Source organism: Nanorana parkeri, unplaced genomic scaffold (assembly GCF_000935625.1).
Source record: "Nanorana parkeri isolate BGI_ZX_2015 unplaced genomic scaffold, ASM93562v1 scaffold579, whole genome shotgun sequence".
NCBI lineage: Eukaryota > Metazoa > Chordata > Amphibia > Anura > Dicroglossidae > Nanorana > Nanorana parkeri.
Genome location: NW_017306847.1, coordinates 64,387 through 78,705, shown reverse-complemented (window position 1 = coordinate 78,705; position 14,319 = coordinate 64,387). Strand labels below are relative to the sequence as shown.

The following is a 14,319-nucleotide window of genomic DNA, read 5'->3' as shown; positions in this document are numbered from 1 at the left end:
CACTAGTGCTGCCCCTTCAAGTAAATTCACCTTCAAGTAGATATGACCGGGGATGAAAAGCCAATCATTTTAGGGTCTAATCATTCCTGACGAGAGTTCAGAAGACCTACAGATTTTCCTAATACTGGAGAAATTTAAAAAACAGTATTTAGTTGCCACTTATTATGTCCTTCCATCTTATCATATGAAGGAGAAGGCCTCACTATGTGAAAAAAAACACAGTACAGTACATTACCAGCTCTAATAGGTGATACAGGGCTTCAGGACAACTTCTTGTTCTTTAGCCTTTGGGAAAATTCCAATAGTAAATGCACCATAAGCACAATATAGCATTTTACAATATAATTTTTTCTCCTCTTTCTTTCATCTTTACATTTCTACATTGTTACCTTTCTGACCCTGTGAAAAGGCTCATTGTGTTAAGTAATCCTGTCATTATTTGTCAACCGAAGGCATGATTTTCCACAAGTGGTTTCCTTTGTAATCTATAAATCATTTCTACTCCCACCCCTTCCATTCTCGAGTGTTGCATAGCTTTTCTCTGTTACTAAGTACAATTGACAGTTGTGGAAGCAATGCATTCTTTTTTGGATTTAGTCACAGATTTGAAAATGTCTAGATGTGAACATTTCAGAGAAAACATTGCCTGAACACGTCATAGAAGTAAAACTAGAGGATTGTTTGCACCAGAATCTTAATACTTGTGGACTGTACAGGATGAAGAAAATAGGATTAATATGGAACTTTCCTCTGAGGCAAATGAAGGCAGTGCATTAAATATTGTGTGTCTCCAAATTCCATTGCTCAGACTATTGTAAGAGAGATGCGCTGCATGATGATGAACACGGAAGCCTAGTATTCCAGGAATGCTTCAAACCTATCCAATATAAACATATGTGGTTACAGTGGAGTGAAGAAAAGAAGATCAGGACAGCAGTCATATCTATAAGAATACACTTTACATTGCAAAGAGAGAGTCCATGCTCATAATCATCTTATATGGAAAAATACAATTTATAGATCAATCCTTTTCTTCCAGAAAGGTTCTGTATTTTCAAGAATGTCTACATTTCTATTTCAGAACCATCTCCATCACCAGAGTCCCATAGATCAGCAGTAACTCCCCTGCTTCCCTGTTCTGATCCAGTGATTCCACTGTCTGTATCCATCTCCATATCCTCAGCTATGGTTGCTGGCTCCCAACATGCAAGACCTTCAGGTTCTTGAACCTGGATATCACAATATGATTGGTTTACCTCCATTGTGCCAATGTTAGTAGCTATGGTAAGGTGAAATGGGTCATCATTTGTTGTTGGTATGAATGGATCGCTGAAACCACTGGCACCCTCAGTTTTCTTGGGAGTACCGGAGAAGCTAATCCCTTCCAGGATCTCCGTAAGTGAAGGGCCAAAGTCCATAACCAAGGATTGCATGGAGTCACAGTGCCACAGACTGCTAGAAAGCTCCACAGGGACAGTGCAGACACTGACATCCTCTCGATCAGGTAGCTCAGAGCTGACCCAGTCATCATCTGGTTTCTGAGAGCTGGTATCCTCAGACTGTTCCTCTGAGCTGGAAAGTCGAGGCATGGTATAGTATCCAGATTTCAGACCTGAATACAAAAAATAGATCCTGTTAGTGTTGGTACTACAATTAGAGCTTAATAATAATTTTTTAGCTGAATTTCAGGGAGATATAAAATAATCCAGCTTTGTATTCAGTAAAGTGTATGTCACATATGAAGCACACCTCTACAACACAAGCAGATTTCCTCATGTTTTAACCCCTAAAATTACAGAAAAATAGCTCTTCAGTCCTGTTGTTGGGTTGACAAATGAAGCATTTTTGTGGACTGAGTGCTTTAGATCCTGGCCAGCTGTCTTTTGCTAAACTGCTGAATCCCTCCAACATAGGGAATTTGTCTGTAGTTCAAGATAAGAACTAGGAGGGATAATTAGGCTCCTTGAGGTAACACAGGAAGCATGTACAGGACAGCTATGAATCTCTGACATTATCAACAGTTATTTTTTGTACTAATCGAATAGATATAACAAAACACACCAAAAGGAGGCAATTAAGAGATGTTCATTGTTATGGATTACAAACATGTTAATAAATCCTTACATTTTTTTTATTATTTCGTTATTGTATATTTATTAATACATCATTAAAGAAGAACTCAGAGCAGAATAAAAACGAAACACTTGCAGTGGGACAGTTTGCCTTTGTAAAACTAAATTAGACTGCTGATCTTCTTCAAAGTGAAGCCAATGGGAAAACACACTGCACATTGATATAACTTGCTAAATACCTTTAGAGACCTCCTTTCCTAAGAGCCCCTGAGTCCAAACTGGACCTCTGACAAGCCTCCTCTATATCTTCCACTGTAATATATGTACCTCTGAGCTTTAGTAAGGCGCTAACATGACATTTTGTCATGGGAAGGAAGTGCTAAAACTGTGACTTACACTTCAAGGCGATATGCATCCACTGTTTGCCTGTGTTCAGTGGATAAAGGAGCATGAAAAAAGAAGAGTTTTGTAATTCCTTAATTGGAGCTACTTATGTTGTTTCCAATGCAGGTTTACTTTATCATACATCTCCTTCCATTCATGACTTCTGGCAAAGTGTGACAATAGAAATGACAGTGATAAAACATCACTTTGTTTTCAGAGAGATAGAGACATTGTATAAAGGTACAAATGGGATCACATGTTTTTTGGCAGGTTTATGTAGATACTGGAAATATGGGTCTACACATGTAACTGTGGCCATAGATGGGCAGATGTTTTACTGGGAACAATAGGCCATGAGATAAAGGCATAAAGTACATATCTGGCAAAGTTCCTCCTATATTACTGAGAAAAAAGAAAGACTGGAAAAGAATGAACCATGTCACAGACTTTTTACAATAAGCTGGAAAATCTCTGTGTGTGATAACAAGTGTTTTTGACAGATGGACACCCCTGTTATCACCATTTAGGTTAGACCTACATGGTCCAATTCCAACCAAGGTGTCACATCAGGCTGTGAAATTGGTAAATCCTCATCAAATCTCTCAGATTTTGAATACTATCTCAACTAACAATACTAAAAGAGTGCCAGCAAGTACCTATGTAACTGTGCCTGCCCCTGTGGAGCCCCTTGATTTTTGCTCAAGTCTGCATAAACTCCTTCTTTCTCCTGGTGCTAAGCCCAGGCTCAGGCCCGACATTTTTGCCACCAGATTGCAGCACCCACCGCCTTAAGAGTGGAAGATCTTTTTAGCCTTCAGAATCTTCAAGCTGGAGGTGATGTTGGTGTGTAGAGTAGTTAGGTCACAGAATGTGTGGAGCCAATAAGTATGTTCAGGAATGGATCCTTGCTCTTGGGGTAGCAGAGGAGGAGCCATTTTAAACGCTTTCAGGGAGGTCCTCAGATTCTGTTCTTTAAGCCTTACTGAACAAGCTTTAGGTTCAAGTCACAAAAAAACACACCAGGAAAGGAAACTTATTTTCAGCTAAGTCCAATGACATTCAAAAATTAGAGTTATGTGTTTGAATGCAGTACTTTTGGCTTGTGTAAAGCTTTGTGGCTTGAGCCCTTTGTGTGGTTCTTCATATCTAATGGGACAGAAGACAACAGACCTTGAACTTCACAAGGGGCTCAGGAGGGGACCTATTAAGTTGTTAATTGTAAAGTTGATAATTGTGATTAAAGTAAACTGCCAGACTATGGCCCCACAATTGCAGATTCTGGCAATCATTTTGTGAGCCTAAATTTTGATGGGGGGCGGCGGGGTGGTTGGGGTCCAGTAATGTCATGACATTAACTGACTGTAGCCAGGTGGATGAGTGTCTGCTGCTGTATAATTGAGCAGCATCTGCAAGTGATTATTTACATGCAGAGTGCCAAGTAAGTGCACTTTTCTTTATGAAATAAATATTCAAAGAATTGTAGTAAATCGCTGATTTGAAATCAGCATCCTTACCACTACATACTAATGCATCAGCCATGAAATCTCTGTGCTGCTTTACAAAAAAAGCTATTGAATTAAAAACATTAACAGGACTATAGACTCTTTTTGCAACTCACCTGTGACAGTAAAGAGACCTAACAACTGATCACTAAGCACTGAACTGTGGGGAGTTGGGGATGGGGAGTTACTAAGTATTTCTAAGATGGCCTGGATGAAAATTGATGTAGTGGAAAGGAAGTAAGGATACTGCCTTCTGGGTCCCAGTTATATTCATCTTTCCGGCTCTCCAACCTCCGCTGCAGCCGGAATCCATGGAGTCGGACATTAAGGGGAACAATGATGTCCCTCCTCTAGTCATGTAAAAGTACTTGAGCCATGAAAATGGATGCTTGTCACATGGAAAGGATTCACATGCAACCACATACATGGAGGCATCGGCTATCGTCACTTGCTGTGACGGAGGCAGGAGCAACAAGAGGGTACTTGTGAAGTGAATAAAACTGGTGCAGTGGGGGAAAAACCTTTTCAAAGACACAGTCACGTTGTCCTAAATGGGCAAGGTGAAAATGTCCCTTTAATTTCGTCCTGTACTTTGAACTTAATAGTTTGACTATAATGGGCAATGTACAGGTTTTCTTTGAGAGACTATGGGCTGAATAAAACCTTTAAACGAATATAAGGCTCATTATTTTTTTAGCAATGTGACTGGTATTTTTTTAAACCTATTGGAGTCACTTAACTTTAAAAAAAAATAAGGCTCCATTCACAAAGGTAACACACCAGGATCAGGATTTTATTTTATAAAGTGACGGTTATTGTCAACTGAGTCAAATTAGATTTATTGAAATTCTGCCACATTGTTTAAAATAAACATCCTTATCTTTGTGGTAACGCTTTGTGAACTGAGCCTATGTTACTCCTACAGCTATTGTTCTGTAAGCTCCATCAGTTACAGTGTCCAAGCTGCTTTCTACACCACACCATTCAATATCAGAGGTCTGCAGTAACATAAGAACGTGGCCTGGCCTAAATTCTTTTTTTTTTAATAATTCAATTTTTATTATTTCAAAATAAACAAGGTAACTTTAACATCTATTCGTTTGACATCAAAGTACATTTTAACAGTTGAATTCCAGCATTAAGTGTAGGCGGGCAGGATTCACTCCCGTCCGGACGTTTGCCGGCCTGCGGAGTTATAGCTTGTTGGATTTCCTCTAGATTTATAGTGGATTCCAGAATTTCCGCTTGGGCCTTAGCTATAGTAGGGGTAGGGATCGAAGCTAAGTAATTCCGAATGTAGTTTAAATGTTGTTCTTTTGTTTGTGTGTTGTTCTCGGGTCTCACCTTATATAAGAGTGAATAATATTCCTTAAATACATCGGCTATAGCAGTTGATGTATGTACCATTACGTCCTGTTTAGTTTTAATCTTGGCCACAAAGTTTCTACATTGTTTGTCTTTCAAGAGCTTTGCGAGGGATTTCCCCGGTTTGTTACCCAGTTCGTAGGACCGTTGGGAAAGATAGTTTAAGGATTTATTATATTTACAAGTTAGCACCTCTTTCAAAGCGTCCCTTGAATTTGTCAGTTCTTTAAGAGCTGAATTGGATAAAGACCTTTTATGTAATTGCTCTAACGCTGTTACTCTAGCTGTGAGTCTTATCACATTCTGGGTATGTTCTTTCTTTTTATGGGCACCCTGGGAAATAATGGATCCTCTAATTGTGGCTTTGTGGGCCTCCCATATAATACCCGGCGACTCCTCTCCCTCTGCATTTTCTGAGAAATAATAAGTCAGATCTTTTTTAAGGGTCATCAGTATTTTATCGTCCCGCAGGAGAGATTCGTTTAATCTCCATATGAATGGTGTACGTTTATCCCCTGGGAGCCTCAAGGATGCCATCACCGGAGCATGGTCAGAGATGGTTGCAGTTAGGATATCTACGTCCTGAACAGTCCCTAGGTGGTAGTGGTCTATAAGTATGTAGTCTAGCCGTGTATACGTGTTATGGACTGCTGAATATACCGAGTAGTCCCTGTCTCGAGGGTGGTGTATTCTCCAGGTATCAATCAGTTGCATTGACTGTAACATAGCCTTTAAAGATTTAAGTCGTTTAAAGGCTATGTGGGAGCGTCCTGTAGACGAGTCCAAGGAGGGGTCCATATGAATATTGAGGTCTCCTGCGTAAATCACCATGCCCTCCCGATATTCCCGTAGGAGGCGTAGTGTTCTACGAAGGAATATGGTCAGAGCTTTATTGGGCGCGTATACAGAAGCCAAAGTGAGTAAGTGGTTGTCTATCGTTCCCTTAACAAAGAGGTATCTCCCGTCGGGGTCTACTTTTGTCGACACAAGTTTAAACTGAACATTCCTTTGGATGCCGATCGCCACCCCTCTAGAGCTACTCGAGTCCGAGGTGCTGTAAAACCATGTCGGGTAATATGGCGAGGATAAACGCACATGAGTGTGGTGTGTAAGGTGCGCTTCCTGCACAAAGACAATGTCGCTGCGTAATCGCCGCAGTTCGTGCGTCAATTGGTGTCTTTTGCTCGGGGTATTAAGACCCCTGACATTATAAGTTAATATTGTATAATTGGCCATCGGCATTCCAATGGGAGGCAGCTTATTAACCTAAGAGTCCGGGCCGGTCCTCCCCCAAGGAAAGAATAAGAAGGTGAAAAGAAGCGGGTGAAAGTGAAAAACATTCTAGAAAGAAAAAACAAAAACAATAACATACATATAGAACCCAGTAAAAAGGGAGGTCGTATCTGGTTAGGATTACGACCAACATTTCTCTTCCCTAAGCCCACATATTGGGCTAGTGCGGACTCCTCCGAGCCATCTCCGCACATTATTATTGTGGGAGGCGTGTCGGTACCCCCTGGCCCCTGTCTGGCCCAAGCTCCCATGTATAATTACACGGGAGAAAAGGTCGCTGCCATGAGCAGCCATTAGCACCCCCCGCACACCCTCGCACCATACAGGGCCTCCAGGTGTCCCCGCACTACCCGGTGTGCCGGGGCACCTGGGGCCTTCACTTAAATATTTATGTAATCAACACGTCCCTTCTACCATCCCCATCCCGTTTAACCCATAGGTAATACCCTCACATACTAACTACCTGAACCAGGCTGTGCCTACACTATCTACTTTTTTTTCCCCCCCCTCAGGTGTTAACCCGGTTACCCCGGTTCTTCCAAAGTGATATTTCTTTTATGTAGGCCTGGTTAGGTCGCTGTAGGTCACTGTAGGGGGTGGCTTATAGGTATCCATGTAGAGTTCGGGAGAGGGTCATTTATCAATATTGCCTCCTGCCATCCCGGCAGCTGGGGTGGTTCAATTGCTATAGCTTTACAGAACTGGTGTAAGTCTTCTGGGAATCGAAGAATTGCCGTTTTTCCCTCTTTGCGAGCTATCAGGCAAGATGGGAAACCCCACCTATAGTTAATGCCCGCTTGTTTAAGAATGTCTATGAGTGGGCGTAAAGCCCTGCGTCTTGCAAGGGTCTCGCGAGCTAGGTCTAGGTAAATCTGTATGGGCTTCCCATTGTGTTCTATTGGGGGTTTTTCCCGTAGCTTCCGCAGTATGTTTTCTTTATCCCCATAATAGTGGAGGCGGCTTATGATGTCCCGTGGTGTTTCTAATGCCATACCGCGCGGGCGGGTAGCACGGTGAACACGGTCGATTATCAAATTAGTAACGGGTGGTTGGTCCAGTATGATATTAAAAATCCCCCTTGCTGTCTCGGTTAGTTCCAGATCTGTTATAGTCTCGAGTAGGCCTCTTATCCGTAGGTTGTTTCTACGGTCCCTGTTCTCCTGGTCCTCCACCCGATATGAAGTGTATCGCTGTGTATGCCTCATCTCACATACCTGAGTTTGCAGAGTCTTAATTGCCTCCGCGTGGGTATCTAGCCGAGCTTCTCCATCTTCCACCCTCTGTAGCAGGGCCGTCATTTCCCCTTTAACTGCTAGGATGTCGGTCTTTAAAGATTGTTCCAGGCTTGAGAACATCTCCACGAGCTCCGCTTTCGTGGGCAAAGTTTTCATCAATTCGTCTATGGATGATGACGTCAGATGCTCTACCTCGTCTCCTGTCCCCAAGCCAAGAGCAGAGGTATCCGTGTTCCGCCCCTCCAATGACAGCCTGGGTGAGAGGCTTGAGCGAGCTGCATTGCCCCGCAATTGGGACATGTTTCCCGAGGCAAGGTACCGCTGCATCGGGCTCACCACCGGCGCTTTCGGTGCCCCCTGCTTCCCGGCCCTCTTTCGGTTCATCTTCCAGCGCTATGTGTGGGGTCTAAGAGACGGAACGCTCAGTGTGCGGTTAGGGTGCGTGCTGCTCCAAACAGCGCTAGCCACGCCAGTCCGCCATTACGATCCGGACACGCCCCCCGAGAATTCCTATTCACGCAACACCCATATTGATGTGTGATCTCGTATTGTCACCGCCTGGCCTAAATTCTGACAAAAAAGCTCCAATGTGTTGTCACGTAATTCATAAATTTACCTATGAGCACATTTGCAGCACAAAACTCTGTTCCAATACAGAACGTAGTCTGGCTCCGGTCACTTGCAGAGAGATCAGTGTCCCTGGTTACCAGCTAACCAGGGACACTGATCTCCTGACAGCAAACTCTCCCGGGCGCTCCGGGAGTCTCCCGCTCCCGGCCGCCCAGGAGTCGTGTCAGAATAGAAAAAATAAATAAAAAAATGTTGCCCATAGGAATGCACTGATAGATTCCTATTGGCTATTTCAATTTGCAATAGCCAATAGTAAACTAGCATTGCACCTGCCCTCTGCTGCAGTTCTCCATCAGGTCCATCAGCAGAGGGCAGATAGGAATCTAGCAATGCATTCCTATGGAAAAAAATATATATATATTTTTTTCTATTCTGACACGGCTCCGTGTCAGAATAAAGAAAAAAAAAAAGAACATTTACCTGCACATTTTTGATTTTGATATGTTGGGTTTACATCTGCTTTTAGGATAATTAGCTAGTTTGCTGTAAGCAACGTGTGGAGACATACATACAGCCACCAGAGGGAGCAATAACACTGGTACCGACAATTAGATTGCTTGCGTTTCTTTTTTGGATAATGTTGCTTGGTTAGCACATCCATTTTATAATGGAAGTCGAATTTGGAATACCTTTGCTATGTGCTGTTTGCATCATTATGTGACAAATGATAATGACAATTCTGCTTCTAAACATCATTGCAAACATAAAAAGCTGTATTGTGGCTGCTCCTCCTTCTGAAAGTGTAATAACTGTCATGGCTGGGTAGTTACAAAGACAGTACAGCTCCTACTTTTTTCCCAAAATACATCAGATTACTAACATATTATTGTGGTTCAGATTAGTTTATTTTCATATCATTAACATTGTTAATCATTTATATTTAAAGATCTAAACAGCTCTGCTTTCAGCAAGTATATAACTGTTTTGCTGTGGTTCTTCTTTAAAGCTGGCCATAAACTAATAGATTTTTTTCATTGGACAAATTTCTCGCTGATTGGCTGCAGCCAATGTTCAGGTGAAAATTTTCGGTCCGGCTTCATTGATAAAGAAATTGAGTAATCAACTTTTGTCGAGTCGGCAGGGCTACCCTCTGTAAAAACTGCAGCCAATACCTATGAATTGGACAAAATTCTAATGGTGTATGGCCAGCCTAAGAACTTGGTTCATACATGTAAAACAAGATCCTGGGCTTGTTCACACCATGCCCAGATCAGATGTGGACCAGGACGTCTTTTTGTCAGCACCTAAAATGCATCCCAATGTATTCCTATGGTATTTTGGGGCTCTGTTTACACCAGTGCAGTCTGTTCTGCTGCAGGAAAACAAAATACTGCATGCCCTATTTCTTTGGTCTGGAACTCACCAAAACACATGTAATCACATACAAATGCATGCAGGTCTGGTCCGGACATGCTGTGAACAAGCTCTCAGGCATTAGTGCATATTCCAGTTTAGCAACAATATGAAGTGTAATAAAATTTAATGTTATGCAGGTATGTTTGGAGAATACAGTACTGCTGTTTGATACATATCTCTACACTGTGATCACTATGATTCAGTTACATGCGTACACATGCTACACAATGAATCAATCATATTTAGTGTACTTATCAAAATGACCCCCAAAAAACACCTCAATATGAGAATACAAATATATAGAGCATTATAGTGCAGTCACTAAGCAGAGCCAACACATAGGGGTTAATTCATAAAAGCTTTGTCCAGCGTATAGCTGGGTGGATGCCATTCGCACAGCACTGGTGCCCTTAGATGGCGTTGACAAGTAAAATCCTATACTCATCAACGCCATCTAAGGGTGCTAGTGCTCTGGGACAGAACTTTTTATAAATTGAACCCCTTATACTCCAGTTGTTTGAATTGTTTACTCTCCTCCGATTGTTATAAGAATCAGATGAGGTGAACAAGCTGGTGTCAAAACGTCTAGATAAACATTTTACAGTCACTAATTGTGCATTGTATTGCATGGCATTGCATTGTAATCACCTCAGCAAGGAAGGGGAACTACTACTACTAAAAATAAAATAAAATTGTTGTGCTACCTATAGTTTTCTTTTAAAGTTTAGAATTTTTCTGAAATTAGAAAAATAAAACTCTAACTTAGAGAAAACATTTAACTGGGGATTCCAGATTCATGAGAGATTTCAAAATAATGAAGTCTTTAGTATTGTAATAATGACACATGATCTGCTATGGGGGAAAGTTAAAAAGATACAAGATGCCCACAGGTAATTCAGGTCATCTGTGCCCACTAAAAATAAAAAGAGGGTTAGGAAGAGTAATTCTTTAATGTGGCACTTAACAAAGGAGTTAGATTTTAAAAAGGCATTCAAGTACCTTAACTATTAATAAAAATGTAGATTTGTGTAACACTCGGCTGTAGATCCTCAAATCATCTCTGAATTTGTGCTGACACTGTCCTTCCTTCTGGAGGGTGACTACTCTTGTCCCCCATGGTCCCGGTGTGTGTTGTAGAGTAGCCACCGCTCCAAGCTCACTCCCTTGATGGACTACAACGTCATGTTCAGTTTACTAATTTGCAGGGATGCACCAATACCGATACTAGTATTGGTATCTCTGCCGATAACGAGTATTTGTGCGAGTACTCGCCCAAATGCTCCGATACTTATCTCCCATACCAGAACTTCCGGTCAGAGGAAGATTTCCGGACCGTGCGATCAGGAAGCTGGGTGGCAAGCAATGACCCGCCTCCCAGCTTCCTGATTGGCTGGGAAGCTGGCACCATGCTGATTGGCCGGGAAGCCGACTTCCTGTCCAATCAGCATCAAGCCGGCCAAACAGCCGGCTCAATGCTGATTGGCTGGGAAGCCGACTTTCCAGCCAATCAGCATAGAGCCGACTTTCCAGCCAATCAGGAAGCCGTGAGGTGGGTCATCACTTGCCACCTGGCTTTCTGATTGGCCGGGAAGCTGGCTTGATGCTGATTCGCTGTGAAGCCGGTTTCCCGGCCAAGCTCAATCAAGCAGGTTAGACAAAATGGAGTCAGCTTCTCGGGCAATAAAATTGTCTGGGAAGCTCGCTCTATGGAAGCGGATGCACTGGTATCGGTACTCAGTAGCAAAGTATGCTAAGTATCGGTACTTGTACTTGATACCGAAAAACCGGTATCGGGGCATCCCTGCTAATTTGTATTGAAATTATAGTCTACCACTTGAGTGAGCTTGGAGCAGTGGCTACTTTACAACAAACACAGAGACCAGAGATGATTTGAGAATCTACAGCTGAGTGATACACAAATAATCTACAATTTTGCTAACAGTTAATGCACTTGAATGCGTGTAAGATTTAACTCCTGAGATTAGTGTCACTTTAATACTTAATAACAATAATGTAATATTTATTATAATTGATAAATTGATTGCATCCCACTAGGATTAGTACTTACCTTCAGACCCGAATCCAGCAATCTTTACTGGGCAGCCCTGCTCAAAGCAGCATAACCGTTTTCCCATAAACAGCCACTTACTGCACATGTGCATGCAGAGCCATTCCTTCCTATAGGAAAGCCATACTTTGTGCAGCCTCTAGCAGTCGCTTGGAGTACAGCCTACCCATAGGAATGAATGGGGCCACAGTGCCAAGACAAAGTGTCCATTTATAGAAAAAAAGGCTGTAAGACTCAGAGCGGGTAGCAATTCAATTCAACCTGCTAATTGCTACACAGTTTAAACAATACTACAATAATACAGTATAGCAACTGAAGAAACTGCAGGCGCATGCACAGTTCAGGTCTTCACCCAAGAGACAAGGAGAGATACATAAGTCAATGGAGGCAGCGTGCACCCACACAGACCCCGTGGGACAGGAAGTGACAGGAAGAGAGAGGAGTCAGCGCTGGATCAGAGACCGGCACCGGCGCTGGAGGGACTCCTGAAAACTACAGGAAAGAAGAAGATTGGATCAAGAGTGGGGGGGGTGTGACATTTCAGGCTTTGATGTCACTTTAATTCACTAAATATCAGACATACATTTGTTTTACATATCCATTGAATGGCAGGTGTGCTTTGTGGTGTGCTGCAATGCGAGTGCTTTGCACGCTAATCTTACAGTATGTTGGTGTACATCAGGATGCCTTTACACACCAATGTGAAGGGGACCTAAGGAGCACCTCTACACTTTATGGAGCTGCAGTTCTGCAGATGTTATTACTGATCTGCCTTCTGCCTGACCTTTGGACTAGTGAACATGATCACACTGTTGTTTCCCATCCCAAGCTTTCTGTTTCCATCTTCCAATGTATTGGTTAATAGAGAAGGCATTAGCACTGAAAGCCTGTTTCTGTTGTTCTGTTGTCATGTAGCAAGTATGAAACAGATTACACAAGCTTAATGCAAAGATGGTTTCAAAAGATGAGCGAACATACACATGCTGTGCTGTTAAAGGCCAACTATTTTTTATGGCCTATTTATTTATTTTCAAGTAGGTTTAATATTTGAAGTATAGGTGACAGAGTCACATTCATCTGGTTTATTTTACAATACAGTAAAAAGTGTATAGATGGATAACTCACAGCAGATTGAGAGTTAGGAACTTACTTATTAATCACAGCAGGTGGGTGGAATTGAGGACTCAGGAGCATAAATCTATCCATTGGTGTTCCCAAGACATATAAGAAGATAATGTGTAATATAAATCACTTGCATTCACCCAGAAATTAAATATCAGACTCATTTTTTAACGAGTAAATATTACATTTTCCTTCAGATCTTTAACTTACCGTAAGGGCTGCTTGTCTCTGAGGTACAGTTCCAAGCTTCTTCTGAGCTCCCATCTCTTTCATCATCCCAGTTACGCTTGTTGAGAAGTGGCAAGGACACAGCATTCTTAATGATGGGGGAGATTGGAGGAGGTGGAGGTGAAGTGGGATGCCCAGGGGATTGGGGTTCAGGTGACATCCATCTAGCCTGGCGGAGTTTCTTGGTTATGTAGTTCCAACGATTATGCCTTTGTTTCTCGTGACAGTTGCTGAGAAATGCGGTATCTCCAAAGACTTCACCCTTTCTACCCACATGCATAGTGTGCCGGAAGTCACCTAGAGGAAGGCTAATCATATCTGTTGTCAGTGGCACTCGTTCTCGCCTGGACCGAAAAACCAGGTTTTTTATGACTGGAAGGCTGCCCAGACTCATTGTGACGGTTTAATGATGTGAAATGAATGACCAAAAAATACATGCAAGGAATTTCTATAGCATTTTTTTTTGTGACAAATCCTATTGTCAAATCCAGACAATTCAAGGATTTTCTTTCCCTTTTTCTTCACTTGGTTGGTCAAGTTGTTGTCTTCTAAGTATCTTGTGTTTTCCCTATGCAATAGTGAAGCAGAAATATTGATATCACAGATGTGTAGAGCCTTCAGTCAATTCCTCAAGGGAAGACCATGTATCATCCAATTTATTATGTTATGATCACTGAAGATGGCAAGACGGGAAGGGGGGGGGGGTGAAAAATAATCCCAGTTCTTAATTCAGTATTACACATCAAGATGAAAAAAGCCAAAGCTGTCTGTTCAACCTAAAAAAAGCAAGAAACAAGAAAAAAAAGCCACTGTAAATATACAAGTATAAAACAATGATTCTGCAATCAAAAACATCAGTTTATTTAAAGCCCAACTGAAGTATCATGTATTTTTTACAATCTCTGTATCTCTTTTTTATCTCTTTTTGTGACTGATTGTTTCTTAAAGTGGTCCTTTACCCCCTTTGGCTAAAAAACAAAAACATCAGCAAACAGCTCTGCATGCTGATATGAAATCATCTTACATTTATTAGTTAAACAAACATATTTTCATTTTACTTACAA

At 41.9% G+C, this 14,319-nt stretch overlaps 1 protein-coding gene across 1 annotated transcript; it reads right to left on the bottom strand.

The window, feature by feature from the left end:
- Nucleotides 1-1,057: 1,057 nt before the first annotated feature.
- LOC108791879 (cdc42 effector protein 1-like) lies at nt 1,058-13,712 on the bottom strand. The gene is made up of 2 exons (XM_018562482.1): nt 13,238-13,712; nt 1,058-1,612 (listed from the first exon to the last, which is right to left on the bottom strand). Exons 1-2 carry the CDS (start codon nt 13,647-13,649, stop codon nt 1,065-1,067), a joined length of 960 nt encoding a protein of 319 aa, XP_018417984.1. The 5' UTR covers nt 13,650-13,712; the 3' UTR covers nt 1,058-1,064.
- Nucleotides 13,713-14,319: the final 607 nt, after the last annotated feature.

Coding starts and splice junctions, on each gene's coding strand:
- LOC108791879 (XM_018562482.1), bottom strand. CDS start 13,649: ATGAGTCTGGGCAGCCTTCCAGTCATAAAAAACCTGGTTTTTCGGTCC. Junction 1,613..13,237: donor AGAGACAAGCAGCCCTTACG/GTAAGTTAAAGA, acceptor TTTTGTATTCAG/GTCTGAAATCTGGATACTAT.